Source organism: Crinia signifera, chromosome 5 (assembly GCF_055691185.1).
Source record: "Crinia signifera chromosome 5, ASM5569118v1, whole genome shotgun sequence".
Classification (NCBI taxonomy): Eukaryota; Metazoa; Chordata; class Amphibia; order Anura; family Myobatrachidae; genus Crinia; species Crinia signifera.
Window position 1 is genome coordinate 113,351,748 of NC_139221.1, and position 23,272 is coordinate 113,375,019.

The 23,272-nt window shown below is 46.0% G+C and overlaps 2 protein-coding genes across 4 annotated transcripts in view; one reads left to right on the forward strand and one right to left on the reverse strand.

Moving 5' to 3' along the window:
• The window catches only part of KDM1B (lysine demethylase 1B), a 97,935-nt gene extending 78,708 nt beyond the window's left edge, over window positions 1–19,227 (reverse strand). The window contains exons 1-3 of one of the 2 annotated variants that reach the window (XM_083187864.1): window positions 19,144–19,227; window positions 17,023–17,119; window positions 168–292 (exon numbers count right to left, since the gene is read on the reverse strand). In XM_083187864.1, the coding sequence (XP_083043990.1) occupies window positions 168–292; window positions 17,023–17,112 (215 nt within the window). In that variant the 5' untranslated portion in view covers window positions 17,113–17,119; window positions 19,144–19,227. Of the gene's footprint in view, window positions 1–167; window positions 293–17,022; window positions 17,120–19,056; window positions 19,109–19,143 lie in introns of those variants that run through there. The other variant, XM_083187865.1, reaches the window with a different exon arrangement.
• Window positions 19,228–19,262: 35 nt separating this feature from the next.
• Window positions 19,263–23,272, forward strand: part of TPMT (thiopurine S-methyltransferase) — a 42,743-nt gene continuing 38,733 nt past the window's right edge. For both annotated transcript variants that reach the window (XM_083187866.1, XM_083187867.1), the window contains exon 1: window positions 19,263–19,398. The gene's annotated coding sequence lies outside the window, so the exon portion shown is untranslated. The remainder of the gene's footprint in view (window positions 19,399–23,272) is intronic.

The following is a 23,272-nucleotide window of genomic DNA, read 5'->3' on the forward strand; positions in this document are numbered from 1 at the left end:
TTCAGGGTTATAAAGTATTCAAATATATGCACACGTTATCAGCCCTATAGTTTGTACCTAGCTTCAAGCACCACAGCACATATAGCTACACAAAATCATAAAAACCAAGATTTAGACGAGTATGTCATATATTTATGCAACAATCATTCCTTCCCTGGCCCAGTCACCTTTCAGCGGCACTCGCAAAGCAAACTGGACATGTTGCTGTACATCCAGCCTTCTCACACTTCCTGTATTTCTTTTCAGAGGAATCTTCATCTTCGTCTATACTATCACTGGCCTTCTTCTTCACCTGTTCAAAAAAAAAAAACATGAATGTTTATAGCTTTATGAATGAAATACAAATAAAATAAAAACTGACAAATTTTCAATGCATTTTATTTTGAAATGTACAATTACAAGAGGTGGCTACCAATAAAAATCCTGACTATAGACAGTGAAGTGAAGCATGGCAGTTCCCACATAATTTAGACAGATACAGACATACACATTGGGGTGTGGACTTTCTTAAGTTCAGTCATGTGGCAACTCAATAAATGTAAGAATGCAACAACAACAAAATTGTTGGCACCAGATGGGTTGGTTTGAGTATCTCAGAAACTGCTGATATTCTGGGATTTTCTCATACAATAGTGTACAGCTGACTGAGCAAAAAACATCCAAATCACGGTAGTTCTGTGGGGATGAAGGACTTGTTTATGAGAGAGGTCACTTTAGAATAGTTTGTGCTGACAAGAATAACAATAGCTAAAAAAAAAAAATTTGTTACAGCAGTAATGTGCTGAGTTTGTATATTCTCCCAGTGCTTGCGTGGGTTTCCTCTGGGTACTTCACTTTCCTCCCACAATCCAAAAATATACTGGTAGGTTAATTGGCTTTTGTTTTTACAATAGGCCATAATAAATAGGTTATAATGATGTGCTCATATTATAAATCGGAACCTTTAACTGTATTATTTTAAATAGTAAACATTTAGTATAAACATAGATAGATAGATAGATAGATAGATAGATAGATAGATAGATATACACACACACACACACACACAACAAACAACAATAGACAAAACCATCTACTCTGGCTGGATCATTTCCTTGTGGCACATGCACAGCCTGCCAATATATGATCTGGAAATAAAAAGACAAATATGGGAACAAACTTCCAATTAGAGACTATAAACTGTTGATCTAAGGGTGTGATATAATGTATACTATCAACTGTTGATCAAAGGGTGTGATATACTGTATACTATGCGACTGTGGACAAAATTATGTCGGAATCACGACACGCATGCTCAAACAATGAACACTGGAGCATGTGGGAACGGGTGTGGTATATGGTCCCGACAGTCATTAGCCCGACTTCGGGATCTCAACTGGCCGGACTCGGGTCAGCATGGCGAGCGCAACAAAGCCCGTTGCGGGCACGGTGGCTCACTACGCTCGCCACCTATTCTATTCTCCCTCATGGGGGTCGTGGACCCCCACGAGGGAGAATAGCCGGTGGGCGTAGGGACCCCGAGTGTCAGGCTTTTGACTGTCAACTGTAAGCAGCTAACTTCAGTTGCCAGACGCTTCTTTTTGAAACACAAAGTATATTTGAATCTTTTCAAAGCAAATAGGCTGGAAAGAATACAGCTGGGAATTAGAGGAGGTGACTTAACCAAAGCACTCTTAAAACATGAACGCTACTGGACCTTCAACCTAAATACCCTGAGCTGGAGGGCATAAATTAGTACATAAACTATGGCGCATTCCTGTAAACACCCTAAAATCGCTCTTAACAATCACTCTTACGGAATCATGTGATTTCCCGATTTTGAATCATAAAATATTTTATTATAAAATATCATTTTTCATTCATGCCAATGGTGGTCACTGGGACAGTGGGGTGTGGGTGGAGCTTCAGCTACAGGCACCAAGTAGAATAGAGTTCTTCGAGTGCAGCCCAGGCTCCTCCTCCTCCACGCCCCTACAGGCTTCAGTTGTTTCTTGGTGCCTCAAGGCACAGGTACCATGGGACAGGGCTCCGTGCCCTGTCTGAAATCTTCATTTTTATTTTTATTTTTTTTACACGGAGACAGCGTTACGCTGCTCCCCTGTGGCTGGCAGCGGCGCGCTGACTTTCATAGCCAGACCCGCCGCTCTCCTCATGACACGGAGGACACCGCGCTCCACCACAGGTAAGCGGGCCCTCCATGTGAGGTGACACGCGCACCATTTTAAGTGCGCACCGCTAGCGGTCGAGTCACCGGGTGGGGTGCAGCCCGGGTGACCCTGGCAGTGGCACCCAGTCCTTTCTGCACGGCCACTAGACCACCAGGGAGCCGTACTGTGGAGCGCCATTTTTGTTAATGGCGCAGGGCACTGATGGTTCCAGGGGAGGCGGGGCCTTGATCCACAGCTCCCCGCCTCCACGCTCAGAGCGGCATAACGCTGTTTTCCCGCCTGAGCTTAGCTTCCCCACGCCCCAGCAGCGTACTGAAGACGCCATTACGCGGGACTACACTGTGGGAGAAGTGCACCGGAATCCCTGCTCCTCTACACGCTACAGGAACAGGTTTTTCAGCAGCCCTCTGTACCTCAGTATTTAGCTGAGAGTCAGAGAGTATAGTGTCTTTTTCTACTTTCATCCATCTGTATACCTTTATAGTTTCAGTGGGTGTTACTGTCCACTGTATTATTGTTACCAGTGCACACAGGGCCTGTCTGTGTTAAGATGTCACAGAAAAACCCCAAAGCAAAACCAGCTAGGGATTCACCTAAGCTGCATGCTTATACATGCACTAACTGTAAGGAGAATTATTCATCCATACAGGAGCAAGCTGGTTTGTGTGAACGCTGTTCTGCACAAGACTCCCTGGGGGGCCCCTCAGTCCCAACGCATGGGGAACCCAGTTGGGCTTCCACTCTCTCAGCAGCCATGAAGGAGTTAGCAACTCAGTTAGCTGCAAACAGAGAGTCTGCTGCGCAGCCATTGCCAGCTCAGCCTGCTGTTGCTGCATCAGAGCCGGCCTGGGTACAGGGTTTATCCTCCTCTGTTCAGGATTTAGTCCAGGTGTCTGCTTCTCTGCAATCTGCATTGAGGGCTCCACCTAAACGCAAAGCACAAGCTCCTTTAGCCTCTAACCAATCAGATGCTGGGGATGACTTGGACGACCAGGTGCTGGTCGACACAGACAATGATGTTGACATAGATGATGTTGACATAGATGAACCTGATAAGGAGGAAAGAATGACCCAGTCCAGAGTAGACTCCTTAGTTAAGGCTGTTAGGATGTCTCTCAATATACAGGACACCCAGGTCACAACACCTGACACACTTCTCTTTAAAAAGAAAAAGAAGAAGTTGGCTCTTTTTCCATCAAATTCAGACTTAAATGAGGTCTTATCTGAAGCGTGGCAACACCCTAACAAAAAGTTTTTGGTGTCCAAACGCCTGATTTCCTTCTTCCCGTTCGCTCCAGCGGACCGTAAGAAATGGGAGGAGCCTCCACAGGTTGATGCTCACGTAGCCCGCCTAGTTAAGGCTACTACCCTTCCCATTCCTACAGTGGCCTCTCTTAAGGATCCTACTGATAGGAAGATTGAACACTGCCTAAAATCAGTGTTCTCCAATGCTGGCGTGTCAGCAAGACCAGCTATGGCCTCAGCCTGGGTAGCAAAGGCAATTGCAACTTGGGCAGACTCTCTGCAAGAGCAGATTTCCTCAGGTACACGTCGCTCTGAATTGTTATCAACAGTGGACCTCATTAGGGAAGGGGCCACATACCTGGAAGAGGCAGCGATAGATGCCGCGGCCCTCTCCTCAAAAATTTCAGCTTCTTCAATTGCTGCCCGGCGTGCACTGTGGCTGCGTACTTGGAACGCAGATTCTGATTCCAAAAAGGCATTAGAGGCCCTTCCATTCTCAGGAGAGGTACTGTTCGGTTCTGAGCTGGACAAGATTGTAGCCACTATTGCAACGTCCAAAACAGCCTTTCTGCCTTCGGCACCGGCTAGGCCTAGATCTCAGTCCTTTCGGACCTTCCGTCCACAGGGGAGGCCCAGGGGTCAGCCTTCATCAGGGGCGCAGGCCCCCACAAGGCGTCCATCCGCTCCCAAGACTAAACAGTCCTGGGCGGGTCGCCGTCAAGCCCCAAAACAGGCCGACAAGCCCTCAGCATGAGGATCAGGCGGCCCACCAATCGCATCAGGTGGGCGGTCGCCTGTTTTCATTTGCCGACAGGTGGGTAAACACTATAGTGACCCAGGGTTATTCCCTCTCCTTTCAGGGGTGTCCGCCATCTCGGTTTTTCACAACAAGCATGCCCCGGGAGAAGGACAGAGCGGCTGCTCTGACCAGCTCCATTCACACCCTGCTGGCAGCAGGGGTCATAGTACCTGTCCCACTTTCTCAGCGAGGAGCAGGTTTCTACTCAAGCCTGTTCCTGGTGACAAAGCCGGACGGGTCATACCGACCCATCCTCAATTTGAAGGGTCTGAACAAGCATCTCTGTGTTCCCAAGTTCAGGATGGAGTCCCTCAGGTCTATCCTGCAAGCTCTGGAACCGGGGGACTTCATGGCATCCCTGGACATCCAGGATGCCTACCTCCATGTGCCAATTCGATCGGACAGCCAGTGCTACCTCAGGTTTGCAGTCAAAAGCAACCACTACCAGTTCATAGCCCTCCCCTTCGGGCTGTCGACCGCGCCACGAATCTTTACAAAGATTATGGCCACCATGGCGGCGGCCCTAAGGGCCCAGGGCGTTCGTCTACTACCATATCTGGACGACCTCTTGATACTGGCTCAATCCGCACAGACACTCCAGAGGCATCTGGAGCTAACGGTATCCCTCCTGCAGACCCATGGCTGGCTCATAAATTGGAAGAAATCCTCAACAACCCCATCACAGCGGATGGTGCATCTAGGAGCCTTGATAGACACAAAAACCCTCAGGGTTTACCTGCCGGAGGACAAGTGGATTCTCCTCAGAGACCTCCTGAAGCTCTTCCTGAAGCAACACAGGGTCTCGGTGCACCTGTGCATGAAAGTCCTAGGCAAGATGGTCTCTTGTTACGACATGGCGGAATTTGCGCAGTTCCATTCCAGGCCCCTGCAGAGGGAAATGCTGCGTCACTGGAACCGTTCCCAGCCAAGCCTGAAATCACAGACCTTTGTTCTGTCCAGGCAGCCATGTCTGTCGCTCACATGGTGGCTCAATCCTCTAAACCTTCAAAAAGGGCGCCAGTTTGTCATCCCTCAATGGGTGGTGTTAACAACGGACGCCAGCCTCCGAGGGTGGGGGGCTGTTCTGGCAGAACATTCCTTCCAAGGCCGTTGGTCAAGGGAGGAGGCGCTACTCCCAATAAACATACTGGAGCTAAGAGCCATCCTGCTAGCCCTCAAGTCGGCAGGCCCTCTGATTCACTCCAAACCGGTGAAAATACAATCAGACAATGCCACTGCGGTGGCATACGTCAACCACCAGGGGGGGACCAGGAGCCTAGCAGCCATGAGGGAGGTAACATCGATTCTGCAGTGGGCAGAGCATCACCTGTTAGCTTTGTCGGCGGTACACATTCCAGGGGTTCAGAACTGGGAGGCCGACTTTCTGAGCCGCCAGGAGGTACAGTCAGAGCTCCACGAGGATGTGTTCCAGGAACTAGTCTACAGATGGGGACTCCTGTAAATAGACCTAATGGCCTCAAGCGTCAACAAAAAGTTACCCTGCTACGGGGCTCGCTCCAGGGACCCACAGGCATATCTGGTGGATGCCCTGTCGGCTCCATGGCCTTTCTCCCTGGTCTACATTTTCCCTCCAGTGGCCCTGCTACCAAGAGTCCTCAGGCGCCTCAAACAAGAAGGGACCACAGCAATCCTCCTGGCCCCAGACTGGCCCCGCAGAGCCTGGTACTCAGACCTTCGGGAGATGTCTCTGCAGCCACCTTGGAGGCTGCCAGCTCGTCCGGACTTGCTAGTACAAGGACCATGCCTTCATCCGAATCTAGGCAGACTAGCTTTGACGGCGTGGCTCTTGAAACGGAAGTTTTAAGAGAGAAGGGATTTTCATTACCGGTCATAAAAACCATGATAGCAGCAAGGAAACCGGCTTCTTCCCGGATCTACTATCGAATCTGGAATGCCTTTTTCACCTGGTGTGCGAAGAAGAACCTTCCGCCTAGGGAGTTTCGACTTTCCAGGATCCTGGCCTTCTTGCAGGCGGGCCTGGATTTGGGCCTAAGGTTGTCCTCCTTAAAGGTCCAAGTTTCCACACTCTCTATTTTGTTTCAGCGGAAGTTAGCAAAGAGGATGGCTATACAGACCTTTTTGCAAGGTGTCCTTCACATACAGCCTCCCTTTGTACCCCCAATCCAACCTTGGGACCTCACAGTGGTGCTCTCAGCACTGCAAAGACCACCTTTTGAGCCTCTAGAATCCTCAGAGCTCAGGTGGCTAACATGGAAAACAGTGTTCCTTCTGGCTATTTCCTCAGCCAGAAGAGTTTCGGACCTGTCAGCCTTGTCCAGTGCCTCTCCGTATCTGGTGTTCCACCCGGACAGGGCAGTCTTAAGAACTAAGAAGGAGTTCCTACCCAAAGTTATTTCCAGTTTTCACATAAACCAGGATATCGTTGTTCCTGCGTTTTCCCAGTTGGAGGACTCCCCAGAGTTACGCTCTTTGGATGTTAAAAGAGCTTTAAAGGTTTACGTTACTAGGACTCAATCAATTCGCAAGACAGAGGCCCTGTTCGTGCTCTATGATGCAAACAAGAGAGGCTGGCCTGCAATGAAGCAGACACTGGCTCGATGGTTGCGGCTAACCATAAAACAAGCTTATGTATCTTCCAATAAGCCAGTTCCATCCTCTATTAGAGCCCACTCCACGCGTTCGGTAGCGGCCTCTTGGGCGGCTCATCAGGGAGCCTCAGCAGAACAGTTGTGTCGCGCGGCCACTTGGTCCTCTCCACACACCTTTCTAAAATTTTACCATTTTGAGACGTTCGCCGGGGCAGATTCTGCTTTTGGGCAACGCGTCATCAGTGCAGCTCAGGTGCGTTCCCTCCCGTAAAAGGGACAGCTTTGGGACGTCCCACTGTCCCAGTGACCACCATTGGCATGAATGAAAAAAGGGGATTTTGGTCCTACCTGTAAAATCCTTTTTTCTGAATCCATGGTGGACACTGGGCGCCCGCCCTCGCACACTGATCTACAGTAATGGGGGTCGGCTTACACCTTCCTGAAACTTATTCTTCCTTCGGGTTGCTGGTTTCTTTCCTGTTTCTCTTCCTTTTCCTGTACCTTGCGGGTAAGCTGTTGAACAAACTGAAGCCTGTAGGGGCGTGGAGGAGGAGGAGCCTGGGCTGCACTCGAAGAACTCTATTCTACTTGGTGCCTGTAGCTGAAGCTCCACCCACACCCCACTGTCCCAGTGTCCACCATGGATTCAGAAAAAAGGATTTTACAGGTAGGACCAAAATCCCCTTATTATGCATTATAAATTAATATATTCCGAAATATAAATCTGTTGCAACCATGTGATCTTCCAGACTAGAATCATTAACATATGCAAATAAATGAATTGATTGCAATCACATGCAAAAAATACATACAAATTAAATTGCAATCATATATACAAATAATTACATAATATCTCTAAAGGAAACCCCTTGATATAATATTATAAAAATAATGCACAAATTCTAAAAAAGTATATAGTAATATAATACAAATTAAGCACAAATTCCATTTAAATTAAATTAAAGTAATATATTTTAAATTAAGATTAAATCTCCGGATGAAGTAAAAATAGAAATCATTACTCGTATACAAAAAAAAAAATATCCAATGTCAATAAAACAATAAAAAAGACAAAACAAAGTCCAAATATATCTTTATTTTGTCCTTATTGTTATTTTATTGTCCCTCACCATTTATATCCTTATCTAAATAGAAATATATTTTTTTTATTTTTATTAATATTCACCAGCATATAAAGTCTCGTCTCTATGTTTGACAGTAATGCTACTAAGATTCCTAATGTATATGATTCTTTATATACAGTATAATCCTTTTTTCACAGACATTTATACCTACTGTGTAATAGATCCCAACAGATTAATTGCGCTATGAACTGTATAAATGTTAAAACAGGCATCAAAACTAGATAATTGCCTCTTAAATGTCCTGAACCCTCCCACTCCCGAAAGTGGCATGGGGATTGGCCATTGGAGGTTTTTTAAATGAGGCAGGCTGTCCTTCCAATTACAGGACACCCAAACACACCGCAGATCACCTGTATCAGAGCCGCCTGACCACTTGCTCCTTATACACCTAAGCCAAGGTGTAATTACGGGCAGCAAGTCACAGCTGGAGCATAGCGCTTACCGCCTCCACTTAAGCTGCCGCTCGAGCAGCCTCCCATATCACTGCCTGGACACAGTGTTCTCCTTATGCACTGTGCAACTAAACATAGTAGGGGAACTTTTCCCACAAATGTTTTTGAACAAAGCAATACTAACCAGTTGCCTGTAAGTGCTTTAGTGACTCATAGGCCCTTATTCAGATCTGATCACAGTACAAATTTGTACTCAAAATGGGCAAAACCATGTGCACTGCAGGTGGGGCATATGTAACATGTGTAGAGAGAGTTAAATTTGGGTGGGGTGTGTTGAAACTGAACTCTAAATTGCAGTGTAAAAAATAATGCAGCCAGTATTTACCTTGCACAGAAAAAAAAGAACTCACACAAATCTAACTCTCTCTATACCCATCTACTTTACTCAAGGGGGGCACACATCTGCCTCACCTGCAGTGCACATGGTTTTGCCCATTTTGAGAACAAATTTGTACTGTGATCAGATCTGAATAAGGTCCATAGTTCCGAAACCTAATAAACAAATAAGGAGAGATAGGGGAATCTAGGACCGGATAACTTAAGGTGCGTACACACGGGTGCAATTTCAGCACATATCGCTGGGAATATGGTCGCTGAGCGACCATATTGCCAGTGATTTGTGTGTGCCGTCGGCGATGAATCACCGGGTGCGCGCTCCCGTGTGCAGCCCCTGATGGTCGCTGGTCGCAGGAGCTTGCTCCTGCGATCAGCTATTTCCCTGCCTCTTCCCCCGGCAGAGTCTCCTGATTATCAGCGACCATCTCTGGTCGCTGAGGAACAGGAGAGACACTCAGCAATATATTGCTCAGTAATATATTGCTAGCAATATATTGCTGAGCAATATATCTCCCCCGTGTGTACGGGGCTATACAGTTTGTGGAGTATATACCGTAGCAGAAAAATTACAGGTAACTCTCTAAAGGCCCATACACACTTGACGATTTTCACCTGAAAATCGGTCAAAACAGGCGTTTTGACCGATTTTCAGATGAAAATCGATTAGTGTGTATGGGACAGCGACCCCCGACTAGCGATGATGCGCGCTCCCGCATCATCGCTAGAAAGGTCTTTCATCTGCTGGTTTTACCAGCAGATCCAGCGATGATGGATGGCTTGTCATCCATCATCGCTGTGTGTGTACGCTGCTGGGCTGAAAGATTAGCCACTTTCAGCCCGGCGGTACGCCCCACTGCCGCCCCCCCCCCCTCCCCTCCCCCGCCTGTCATACTCACTTGTCCACGCTGACGCTGCCCAGCTGAATCGCGATGTCCGGCTGGCTGCTGCTGCGGCGGCTGGCTGCTGAAAGCCCTGCTCCCCGCCTGTCTCACCTGCCGTTCCCCCGCTGGTCACCTGTGCGCGTCCTCCCGGGTCAGGCCACATGTGCAACTGATGCACCCCCCGCCTCCCTCCGTTCTGCTCCACACGGAGCAGCACTGGCCACCAATGGTTTTTTTTGTAAGCCAGTAATATATAGATTGCTGGCACATGCCAGCAATCTATATATTACAGGTACCACTGGGCACCAATGACAACCATAAGCCAGTAATATATAGATTGCTGGCACATGCCAGCAATCTATATATTACAGGTACCACTGGGCACCAATATCAACCATAAGCCAGTAATATATAGATTGCTGGCACATGCCAGCAATCTATATATTACTGGAACCACTGGGCACCAATGACAACCATAAGCCAGTAATATATAGATTGCTGGCACATGCCAGCAATCTATACATTACAGGCACCACTGGGCACCAATGACTAAGTTATTAGCCAGTAATATATACATAGCTTGCACAGGCCAGCAATGTATATATTACTGCCCACCATGGGTTAAATAGAGCCGGAACGGGGCATAACTGCGTTCCGTCAGTTCATTTTGGAGGAGGAACGTCCGCTCACCTTGCCCCACTGTCTGTCCCTGCCTGCATCATTAAAGGAGACAGCCGGCAGAGTGGTGGTAAACCCGGCTGTCTCAGAGCAGGTCCAACCATCCGCTGTGCGGCTATTTGGAGTGACACGCCTGCTTGCAACTCGCAAGCCACCATCGCCTGATTGGCTGCGAGTCGCAGACAGATGGACCTGCTCTGAGACAGTTGGATGACCCCACCGCTCTGCCCGGCGGTCTCCTTTAGTGATGCAGGCGGGGACAGACAGCGGGGCAAGGTGAGCGTAAGGATGCAGTGCACATAGCATGTTACCCCTGGCACCGTACATGAAAACCCTAGCAATGAGCATGTAGGTAAGCGGCAGTTATGTGTCATTATATGTAATTGGCATTACGGTGTGTGGCATATGTGTAATGGGCATTATGGTGTGTGGCATATGTTTAATGGGCATTACGGTGTGTGTGTCATGTGTAATGGACATTACGGTGTGTGTCATAATGTGTAATGGGCATTACGGTGTGTGTCATATGTGTAATGGACATTACGGTGTGTGGCATAATGTGTAATGGGCATTACGGAGTGCATAGTCCCTTGTCCCACAAAGCCATGCCTTACATTTTTCGCAGGCCAGCAATGTATATGTTACCGCCGCCACTGCCCCTCCTCCCCCCGTGTATATTTTGTTATGGCGTACCGTATACATTGATTTCTCCCTACATGCGCAGCTGCAAATGAAATTTTGCCGTGCACACGTTTGGGATTTTTCCCGGTCAGGGCGGCGCGGGTGTAGTTTACCTGATCGTGGGCTCCGAATATACGCAGCCCAGCAATCAGCTCTGAATCAGGCACCAAGAACTGGAATGCACTGAATAAAATGGCCCTTGCTCCCACCCTTGTAATTCAAACCCTGCCCATTATGTAAATCACCTTTTATGTGAAAGATTTTCAGCAAAGTCTTTCACCTCGTGAAAATCTCTTGCTCTTTGGGAAAATGGCTCAGTGTGTACGCACTACTTTGGGGAAAGATATATCTATCAGAGATTTTGGGAAAGTCTTTTGAAATGAAAATCTTCAAGTGTGTATGGGCCTTAAGTGTAAAGGTGCGTAAACGTGGTTCGATTCAATTTTGGATTAGATTTCTATTAGATATGGACTATTCCACCTGCTCTGAAGTTTTTTCTACTCCTTTTCCACTATTTTTTTATTCGATTTTCCATTCAATGCGCATTCGATGTGCATTTGATTTGTTATTAGATTTGCTATTAGACCAACACTGGCTTCAGGCAGGAGATGGACTTCGAATTGAATGCTGCAGAAAAATCATTAGATTTACACTATATAGTCTTTGCTGCCTAGACTATATTTCTATTCAATTTACACTACACGGGAGCACGCATTGGGATAGAATCTGCATTAAATGTAGAAAAACCATTCGATGCCCATATGCTTTTCAATAAGAGAAAAATAGTGCATATCTCACCGTGAGTATGCCCTATAAGCATAAAATACCAATCAGTGGAAGTGATATAAACCTGCACAAATAATTCCATTGATATAACAGGTTGCACTTTCTTTCCTCTCTTTTTTTCACACCCTCTCTCATCCTAAGATTATAGCATGGTCCCCTGCAGTGTCAAATGACAACAAGTGTACGTAGGATATACGGGGGACAGCAGAAGAGTACATTTTATTTCTTCGACTAGAAATCAATAGGTTTTAGCATTGGATACCATCTAAACAACTCTCTAAACAAGTCTTAATTATTCTACAACACCTATCTACTTTACTCAAGGGGCACACACCTTCTCGCATCCCTGAATTGCGGTATGACCCCCTGCAATGTCCTATATCCTAACAGGGGCTCATATTTCCTCTAATAGGAACAAGCAGGAGGTGCCTTTCTCTACAAATCTGTCTGCATTTATTAGTATTTATATACGGTCTCTAAATATGGAAAAAAAAAAAAGATACTCTGTGTTCTCTCCACAGTTTATGATAAATGTTTAAAGTGATAAATGCTATGCTCATAGTAACAAATTAATAATTTATCTTTTCTATGAATACAAGTGCCTGCGGTGTGGGAAGCAAATAACCCCAGCATGTCTGAAGCCGTGTACACACGGCTGCGATAGGTGCTGATATCGCTGGGAATATGGTAGCTGGCGACCATATTGCCAGTGATGGGAGTGTGCCCCGGCGATAAATCGCCGGGTGCGCGCTCCCATTTTCAGCCCCTTTCTAATCGCTGGTCGCAGGAGCTTGCTCCTGCGACCAGCTGATTACCTCTGCGGCACCGCATGCATCATATAGGGATACTCCCCTTTACCCAGATATAGATAGGAGAGTTTTTTTCCTCGGGACCGCCCACCACATGTATATACTGTAACTATGCTCCACCCCCTTCTCAGTGTTGTTCAAGTGTCTCCTTAACAGGTCCCTAGGAAACTCAATCACCAAGAACAACAGGAATGGAAAAACTATGGCTGGCATGGGATCTCTAGGAAGAAATGGAATTCTAAGTAATTATAATCCACTGTTTTCTTCTACGATCCTCATGGCAGCCATCACATAGGGATATACACAAGCTAACAAAAGGGACAGGGAAAGATATAACTGCAATTATTTATTCATAGCAATACTCAGCACATGAGCCCCAAATTGGACAGAAGGAACATCCAAGGCATAATATTTAGAAAAAGTATGGGTACTTGTTTCCTAGAACGGCCACAATCGTGAGTGATCGTGGCTCTTAATTAAGGGACACGATCCTCACGATGTGGCCGATTTTTTACAATTTTTTCACTTTGATTGACAGAAATCGGGTCAATCGGTCGGTCGCGACCAATTAAAATCGGCCGCGATGCGACCGACCGATTGACCCGATTTTTCCATAGACTTCAATGTTAAAAAATCTTTTAACATTGAAATCGGTCGGTCTTGTGCCATTATAATGGCACAAGATGAGATGGACTTGATTAAGTCCATCTCACATAGGGAAAAATGATAAAAAAGGTGAAATGGGCCAATATGACCCATTTCACATTTTTTATGTGCCCGCCATGACCCCACGATAGACGTGAACCCGAAGCGTGGCGAGCGCAGCGAGCCCGCGAGGGGCGGCGGTGCGCGTCCTCCGACCTTTTCATTCCCCTACTATCCACTAGGGCGTGGAGTGAGAATATAATAGTGTGGCGAGCGCAGCGAGCCACCGAGCCCGAAGCGTGGCGAGCGCAGCGAGCCCCGCGAGGGGACGCGTCTAACTTCACAGGTATACGCGTCCCCTCGCGGGGCTCGCTGCGCTCGCCACGCTTCGGGCTCGGTGGCTCGCTGCGCTCGCCACACTATTATATTCTCACTCCACGCCCTAGTGGATAGTAGGGGAATGAAAAGGTCGGAGGACGCGCACCGCCGCCCCTCGCGGGCTCGCCACGCTTCGGGTTCACGTCTATCGTGGGGTCTAGCACACTTATTAACATTTGGGGGGGCAATTTAAACAAATCTGGTGTAAAAAAAAAAAAAATCGGGTGAAAAATCGGCAGATCGGATCGGTCGCATCGTATGCGACCAAATCGCATGCGATGCGATCGATCCGATTTTTTATCTTACGACCACAACGATCTAAATCGTTGTGGCCGTTCTAGGAAACAAGTACCAAAGTATGTACCAAAGACCAGGTAGCCGCTTGACAAATATATCTCACTGATGCCTGTGCCTTCCTGGCCCATGAAGTTGCCATAGCCCTGGTTGAGTGTGCTCTTACTATAGGTGGAACGGACTCACCTTCTTGCTTATAGATGAAGATGATCAGGCTCCTAATCCATCTTGCCGTTCTCTGCTTTGATGGAGTCAAACCTCTTCTTACACCCTCAGGAATTACAAAGAGTTGCTTGCACCTTCTAAATTCTTTGACCTTTTCCAGGTATAAATGAATTGCTCTGACCAAGTCAAGAGAATGCCATCTGCTTTCCTCCTCAGTCTTTGTATCAGGAAAGAATGAAGGTAGTATAATCTCCTGATTCAGGTTAAATGATGAGACCACTTTAGGATGTGTCCTGAGTAATACCTTATCTGGAAGGAGGATTAAATAAGGTTCTTCAGCCCATAGCACTTGAATTACACTGACCCTTCTAGCCGAAGTTACAGCAACCAGAAAAACCACCTCCCAGGTTAAGAGCCTTTGGTCAGCTTCTCCCATAAGTTTGAAAAGACTCTCTGTCAAGGCATTGAGAACCATATTCAAGTCCCAGGGTGCTACCATAGATTTCAAAAGGAGGACGTCATTTCTTAATGGCTCTGCAGAATCTAAATACAAAATTCTTTTTCAGCCAGTTTATAGTCTCACAAAACACTTAGGGTGGATATTTGACATTTTAGATTGGAGAATGCCAACCCGAACTGGAATCCTTCAACCTGAGTGGTTATACAGGAAAGGTTACATGAGTCCCCCAACCAGGAGATGAACCTGTTACAAGTCCTGTCATAAGCTACAGAGGACACTTCTTTTCTCGCATTCCACACAATGTCTATAACTTGGTTGGAAATGCCAGGTTGTCTCATCATCTGCCTTTCAACCTCCATGCCTTAGACATAGTGTCTCAGGACTGGGATGAAAGATCAGTCCTTGACACAATAGATCTGGTGTGACTGGGAGCATAAAAGGCTCCTTGGCCACAGGGGTAGGATCGCTATCACATCTACTTGATCCTCTCTCACTTTCTTCAGCACCCTTCCTATTAGTTGGAATGGGGGAAATACGTAGAATATTTGGAAATCCCAATTGAAAAGTCATCCGTAGCTGCTGCTTTGGGCAGACAGTATCTGGCGTAAAATTTTTCTACCTTGTAGTTGGTATCTGATGTCATCAATTTACATCTGGTTTACCACCATCTGAAACACTCTCAGAATAAATGCCCATTCTCCTGGCATGATATCTTGCCTGCTAAGAAAGTCCGCCACAGCATTCTTCTTCCTAGGTACATACAGTAGGCTGCTGACAGGGACAAAAGGTAATTTTCTGCCCAGGTCATAATCTTCGCAGTAATCTTTATTTGATTGAAGTGTACTTCTCTCATAAAGACATACAAGATATAACACAAAAATAGAGGCAATGATATGGTATTTATTTGTGAGGCTTATATGGCTTATAGTCAATGTCTATTGCTTGATTTATAATGAGGCAGTAGTGATTATAGTTACCAGTCCTGTTTTCAGGTAAATAAGTCTCCTCTGGACACAGTTTCTTTTTCAAAGCAATAAATGAAACCCTTCTTGTCAGGGTGGAACCTCCCTTGTTGTGGGACATCAGCGCCTGCAGAAGACACTCCAGCAGCGCGCCTCTCCAGCCACCGCTACACGTGCTGGCGTCTCACCATGTGCGCCTGCCACCATCCCCGTAATCCACTACAAGGGCTTCGGCGTCCATCGCTCCACACAGCGAAAAGGTACCAAACACAGGCAGGGGATATACCCACAGTCCTCCACCGCAAGCTGCTACAAGGGATCCTGCCCGGGGAGGAGGGGGTTCATGCACATAATTCGGGCAAGCAAGGTGTAATACCAGCCAAAACCCTATAAGGGAGAGGATCCCCAAGTAAGAGTCAGGAACTCCAAGAGGCATCGCTCCTCTACTTACCTTCCTCCCGCAGAGACACCCCAAATAGGTAAGCCAGGGAAATAAAACATAAGCTACTATCCACTATCTAGACTTTTATGAGACAGGAGGAAAAAGACACTAAGAAGGGGGTGGAGCAGAGTTATATACATCTGGTGGTTGGTGGGTGAGTCCAGAGGGAACAAACTCTCCTGTCTAGATCTGAGAAAAAAGGAATATGTCTATGTGATGGCTGCCATAGTGATCGTAGAAGAACTAGGACTCCATGAATTTATCCTGCCATATGGTTCACACTAGGGGTGTATTGGTGTTAGCACATATGAGACAACTTAATACCAACTGAGCTTTGCTCAAATGGTACAGCCTGAGTAATGCTGCTGCTGGTCATGTGCATCCCTTTATGACCAGTCTACAGATTTTTTATGGTTAATTCAAGTAGAATAATGTGCAAAGTAATAAAAACCGGTCATATAAACATGGTACCACAAACATGACAATGAGTCCAGTGTTCACCATATGCCTTCGAAGTCGCCATATCTCAATCTTACAGAGCACTATTGAGATGAGGTGAAACAGGATATTTATACTCCGTTTCACACTGAGCCTCTGACATGGGATACTGCCAGTGCGACCTGGGTCCTGTCTCACGTGAAAGGCTTGACCTGGATTACTCTAAAAGTCTGCTGGCTATGTTTTCAAAAGACTTCTATGGGAAGTGACGTACAGGGCAGACAATCCAGACACAGGATCAGTGTGAAAGTAAGGACCTGGAAATAACCGTGGATTAACGCGAGCTGAGAAAGGGATCTGACACGGCTAGAAACCGCGATTAGTCTTCCAGGCCAGACCGCGGGATTTGAATGTGAAAAGGGTACTGTGTGAATGTGCAGCCAACAAACCTGAAGTAATTGTACATTTCTGTCATGTGCGCATGGACCATAATTGCTATGGAATTTTTCCAGCGTGTTTGATCCTTGCCATGAAGTATCCAGGGCTGATCTAGGGGACAAGGTTTGTCCTACATAGTTCTATAAAGGTGTACATAATGGCCAATTCGTATTGTCAGTGTCCAAACACTGTAAGAAAATTCAGTTAAATGGAAAAAGAAACAACATGACAGGAAAAGACTGAATGCTACCTGTCGGACAGACGATCGTACAGGGACATTATCAGGTGACGCATCAAAAGAGATGGACTTTTTCTTTGCTCTCCCTTTAGTTCCAGACATGGCTCAGCTGCAAGAATAATGTTCAAAAGTTATATTGATGGATTTACAAAAGTAAGCAATCTGTAGCTAACATGCAGAACAGCACAATATGAGCAATGTAACCAAACTTTGCTGGTAACTTGGAATCATACTCCTAATATCCCTGCATATTGATTAACTTATATTTGTAATTATTACTCTGTATTTGCACTGTATCTGGGGTACCAGAGCCATGTTTCCTGTGCTATACCTATTCACTCTGCATGCTTTCTGCAACCTAGCAGGGTGTGTTGTGGCATGGGCTACGGTGCAGGGCTGTTAGGGGTGTAGGCGAAGGGAGGATAGGAGGAGGGAGAGGACTACTTTCTGTCCACTCTCTCTACCTGCTGACCATTCCTGCCATGCTCACGTCTTGCCTTCAGGACCCCTTACCTGCATGTCTCCCCCTCCCTCTCTAGACTGTAAGCTCCGTAGAGCAGGGCCCTCTTCCCTCCTGTTATCAAAGCACTCTTCTTGCTTTAATATAGTGGAAAAACAGTGCATATCTCACCATGTGTACCCTCTATTACTCACCTACCATCTATATGTGCATCTCTTCTCACTCAATGCCCTACATCTCAGCTGTATTGTGCACTAAGAATTGTGCTGCCAAATGTTACTTGTGCTGTTTTTGTTCTTCTGTTGCTGCTAGGTTTAGTTCTGTGTACCCTGTACTGTTCTAATGTGTGCTATATGTAAGGTGCTGCGTACCACTTTTGGCGCCTTATGAAAGAAATGTAATAATAATTATAATAATATCCATTTACACTGTTTGGGCACCAAGCCAAACAAGCAAGAATAAAAACTGTACAGGTAAAGCCACATCTAGGCTAAATGGGGGCCCCACATAATTGTGGTAGAAAGCATTGTTATAGCAAATCACTCAGTGTGGGATTGTTCTCATGGTGCAGCCTTTGAACAATAACATTTATTCAACTACTGGGTATAAAAGCATGAAAATAACCCTATTTATGCCCAGTTAGGGGGGTGACGTCAGACCAACATAACACTGTACATCATACTTGCCTACCTGACCCTCTCTATTGCTGCTTTCCCACTGCCTACCCGGGTAAAGACCCGTTTTTTTTAAACGTGTCTTTACCCGGGTAATAGCCACAAAGACCCTTTCCCACTGCAGCTTTTAAACGTTAAAATAACGTTTAAAAGCAGTTTTTGTCCTATTCACACTTACCCGTGTAAACCACAAAGCAACACGTTTAAACTCTCTAGTAAACCTTGCCTGTCATTAAAAACATCACATGCACCAATCATGTTCTTAACCTTTATTATTATTTCTAAATACCGTTTAAAACCCTTTCCCATTGCCAAAAAAACGGCTCTTACACGGTAAAAACACTGCTTTTTACCCGGTTAACAAATACCGGTATTTGTTACCCGTGTAAAGCAACCTGGAGCTTTCCCACTGCAGCTCTAGCCGTTTAAAAAGGCTAAAAAAATGGCATTTTACCGTGTAAAGCCTGCAGTGGGAAAGGGGCATATGAGGGAGAAAATGCTCTGTTCCTGGACTTCCCTGTGTAATGTATGATTAGCATCACCTGTGGTAAAACGCCTTTCTTATCAATTAACTAGCTCACCACAGGTGCTGGCAATCATACATTACCAGGGAAGTCCAGGAACAGAGCATTTTCTCCCTCATGGAGAGGGTCAGGCATGAAAGTATGCCATACTTAAATCTATAGGATTTGCAGCAGCAGTGCTATTTAGCTGTGGCAATGTGAGATCTATATCTTACAGCTGTTATGTGATATATAGACCAGAAGCGTATAGAGTAGGCAGATATTCTTTTTTTTTTTTCATTTGTCAATGGCATTGCACCACAAAGCTACACATCAACCCATAAGGGAATAACTGCTGGCTATATAGAGAACGTCTGGGCAGCATGCACAGGAGATTTAGGCTACGTACAATCTGCTATGGTCATACAAGCCTGTCTCGTCCCCTCCTGCCAGCTAGTAGTGTGAGTGCACACTGCACAGTGTATTCGGTACAGACCTGCAAAATAGGACAAGAAGACTCCACGGTCGAACCATTCGTAACGCGCATGCGCCGCGACCTTCCTCGTACTGTAGTCCCCCCCATGGCTGCCTCCAACGCATCACACTCTGCTGATTGGATGCAAGTAAGAATCAGGAGCGGCCATATTTGTCATGGGCCAGGCAGCACTTAGGAAAGTAGGCTAGCAGTAGCTGCTTTACGTGAGATACTACTGTTTGTTTCCATACATCACGGATTTCCCTGAAGACTGTAGTAAGTCTATTTTATTATTTGCCTTTACGTTGCGTATTATTAAGCGGCTCATAATGGTATGACTTCACTGTGAGGTTTAATGTAATATTTCGTAAGACTGATCGAATATTCTTTCATTACTGTTTTATTTCAGTCACTGTCTCTTCTTCCTGACAGCTTGTGTTGTGTCTGACATATAATTAGCTTGCAGTATATTCCATAGGTGAGCATACATTAGTGGTATAGTTACAAGATTGTAAGTTTTTAGAAATGGACATATAGCAAAAAAAAATTGGTTCTAATTATAATAGAGAGAGAAAGAGATTTTGCAGCGCTCATATTTTAATGATTCAACCATTTAAAAAAGAATACATGAAGTACAATAAAAAACAGTAAATAGAAAAATGAGGACCTGTCTATAAAGTATATAACCGGGACCATGTAAAAACCGGACCCGGACTACACTCCGGACCGCCGGACAGGACATCAAAGTCTGCAGTCCGGAGCTTGTAGGGTCCGGTCCGGGGGGTGTCCTGTCTGGGGGGTGTCTTGTCCGGGGGGGTCCCTGTGATAGCCATCACCAGGGACATGGAGGAGGGGAGATTACAGCCTCCCCAGGTGGTCCGGACCATCTGTTTTTTTGCTACATGCCCGGACCATACAGGGAGGCTTTATTCTACCCCTCCTCCTCTACCTGGTGACAGGTGTGACAGGCAGCTCCCCCGGAGAGGACAACCCCAGACAGGACACCCCCCGGACCAGAGTCTACAAGCTACAAAATGCAGAGTTTGATGTCCGGTCCGGCGGTCCGGGGGTTTTGTCCTGGTCCGGTTTTCACACATACCCTATATAACCTGCTCTGGTCAATCTCAGCACATTTGGAGGAGTGAAGTTGGGGGATCGCTGGAGTCCAATAGTTCCACTTATCACTGGAGGTGTCCCAGTCCTATTATGGACTTGCTGGCTTGTGGGGATCCTCTCTAAAGTGGTTTATGCTTGTGGGAAAAGTGCTCCAATTTGTAATCCCAGGTGGTCTCACTGTAGATATCCCAGTCCAGTATGGACTTGTGTTATTGTGGGGGATCCTACTGAAAGTGCTCCGTGCTTGAGAAATAAAGTGCTTCAAGTACTGGAAGGAGGCAATAAAGTCCAGATGAATTAGCAGGTGAGGAGCATATAGTGCATGACAGGTCCAGCTAGATCACCAACGCGCTTCACTGTTACTAAAGGACAACTTTTTCAAGGTGACTGATCTAGGCTCAGGTCTGGGTTTAAATACCCTAGCTAATTGGTATTGGTTGACCTCATTGTCAAATAATTATACTAATAAAAACTATAAAATAAGTGAAAAGACTCAGAGACAGACTCAAGAGTCTGTCTCCAAAACTTTTCACTTATTTTATAGTTTTTATTAGTATAATTAGGCATTGCATGGGCCATTGTAACGGCAGTGCGATGCAATGTGATTTTCTTATGTAATTTATTCACTGTTCTCTTAGCCCCGGGGAATCGCATTGCATTGCACCTCCCGCATATATAGGGTGTATGATGGCATTACATTACCTACACAATTATATAATTGTATGACATACAATGAGGTTTTAGGCACCCCCCCCCCACTATCCACACCACCCCGAAGCGTGGCGAGCAGCGGCGGAACGTGTCCTCCGACATTTTCATACCCCTACTATCCACGTCGGCGTGTTGTTGATTTTATATAGTGTGGCAACCTGCCGAGTCTTAAGCATAGCGAGCCCTGCGAGGGGGCGCGGATTATTTTATATATGTATTCCGCGTCCCCTCGCCACGCTTCGGGCTCGCTGCGCTCGCCACACTATATAAAACAGGGCTGGGCAACACCGGCCCTCCAGATGTTAGTGAACTACACATCCCAGGATGCTTTGCATTAGTTTTGCTATGTGGCCATGCTGAAACTGATACAAGGCATGCTGGGATGTGTAGTTCACTAACATCTGGAGGGCCGGTGTTGCCCAGCCCTGATATAAAATCAACTGCACGCTGACGTGGATAGTAGGGGTATGAAAAGGTCGGAGGAGGCGTTCCGTCGCCCCTCGCAGGGCTCGCCACGCTTCGGGGGGGCGTGGATAGTGGGTGGGTGCCTAAAACCTCATTGTATGTCATTATTGCATACCTAATGGCATTGTACACTCTATACAATATAAATAAAAGAGCACTGAATAAATTACATAGGAAAATCGCATCACATTACGCCACTTACAATGGCCCATGTGATGCGATGCGATTATCCTACGCAGAATAGCCCACAAAAGCAAATAGCTTAGTGGGCGCCGTAATAATACACAAGTACCACCATTTACAACATGCAATCTGAAAGGTGTTTAACTGGCTTTTGATCCGTTTTAAGACACGTTTACAAAAACGGGTTGAAAGCAGGTTTGCAAACATGTGAAACCAGTATAATACCATACTACTGTACTCAATGTATGTTTACTTACAAAAAGATATTGGCTACATGTATAGCTGGCCATACAATAGGCGATTCTTGCAATTTGGGCTCTTTTCATGTGATTGTGGCGAACAATCGCATGAAAAGTGTCCAAATCGCATTTGATTGATAGCAGGTCTAATCCCAGGCAGGCTTGGCTGGGATATCATGCAATATAATGTATGCAAAAGGACCGGGCGGCTAAATGACCTCTATTGCCTTTGACATATTGCTGTCTGACACAATTGAACTTTAGTTTACAGCAAGTAATCTGTTAATCTTTATCGGAGTTAAAGAACAAGTCTGTTTGGTTGATGTGTATAATCTAGCATGTATAGTAGCTTTCAGAGTCTCTCTCTCTGACCACTAGAGGCCACCCGACAGACCAACTTACTCCTTTGTGTGCTAAAAGATGTCATAACAGAAAGTGAAAGCATTTTTGCAGGGACACTGATCTGTTTCAAACTTGCTGAATATGGAGAGAGGGAACTGTGAAGACAGATATTGGAGGTAGGAGATAAGGACAGGGGATGAGGTGCAGAGTTTGTAGGGTAAAAGCTGTAACCGATCTGAGTGAAAGTAAAACTGTCACAGCTCAAAGTGAAAATACATTGCAGAAGCCGTAATTTTGACGGGCTTTAACTAGTCTTATATAGAAATCTATTGAAAAATAGGGTCTCTGTGGTTCATTTGGAGGTCATTAATGGAGTCACTTGGGGACAAATTGTTTCTAGAGAAATCGACCCTGTTGAGAATAAAGTCCTTCTGCCTCTCCATTGCTAATAGGATTCAATTGTTTTAATTGTTATACGTCTGAAGTACAGGTTGAGTATCCTCTATCCAAAATGCTCGGGACCAGAAGTATTTTGGATAACTGGTTATTCCTTATTTCAGAATATTTTTATATTTCAATGAGGTATCTTGCATTTATATTGTATAAACACAAACACATGAACTAGACCAGGGCTCGAAAAAACCCGGGGGCCAGGTCGCCATGGTGACCAGATTCTGCTTCCTGGCGACCAGATTTGCCAGGAAGCAGAACCCCCAGGCAGAGTGGGTGGATTGAATTAGGGACAGCAGCGGGCCCCGCTGTGGGTTATACTGTTAGATTTAACAGCCAGCACAGCAGCAGCTGGCAGAGCAGCGCACAACTCTCCCGGCTGCCGGGAAATGGACATGGATAGGCAGGGAGAGCTGGCAGCAGCCTCTGTGTAAGCAGCAGGTCCCCGTGGCTGATTATCCTATCAGCACTTACAGCAGCCTCCAAAGCCCCTGTTATCAGACACGTAAGCAGATGGCCACGCTGTGGGTTTTACTGTTCAATAAAAGCACTGCAGCAGTCCGATGCACAACTCTCTCAGCTGCTGCTGTATCAGAGCAGGTCAGCAGCGCACCTATTTAAATACTCAAGCACGGAGCTGCAGT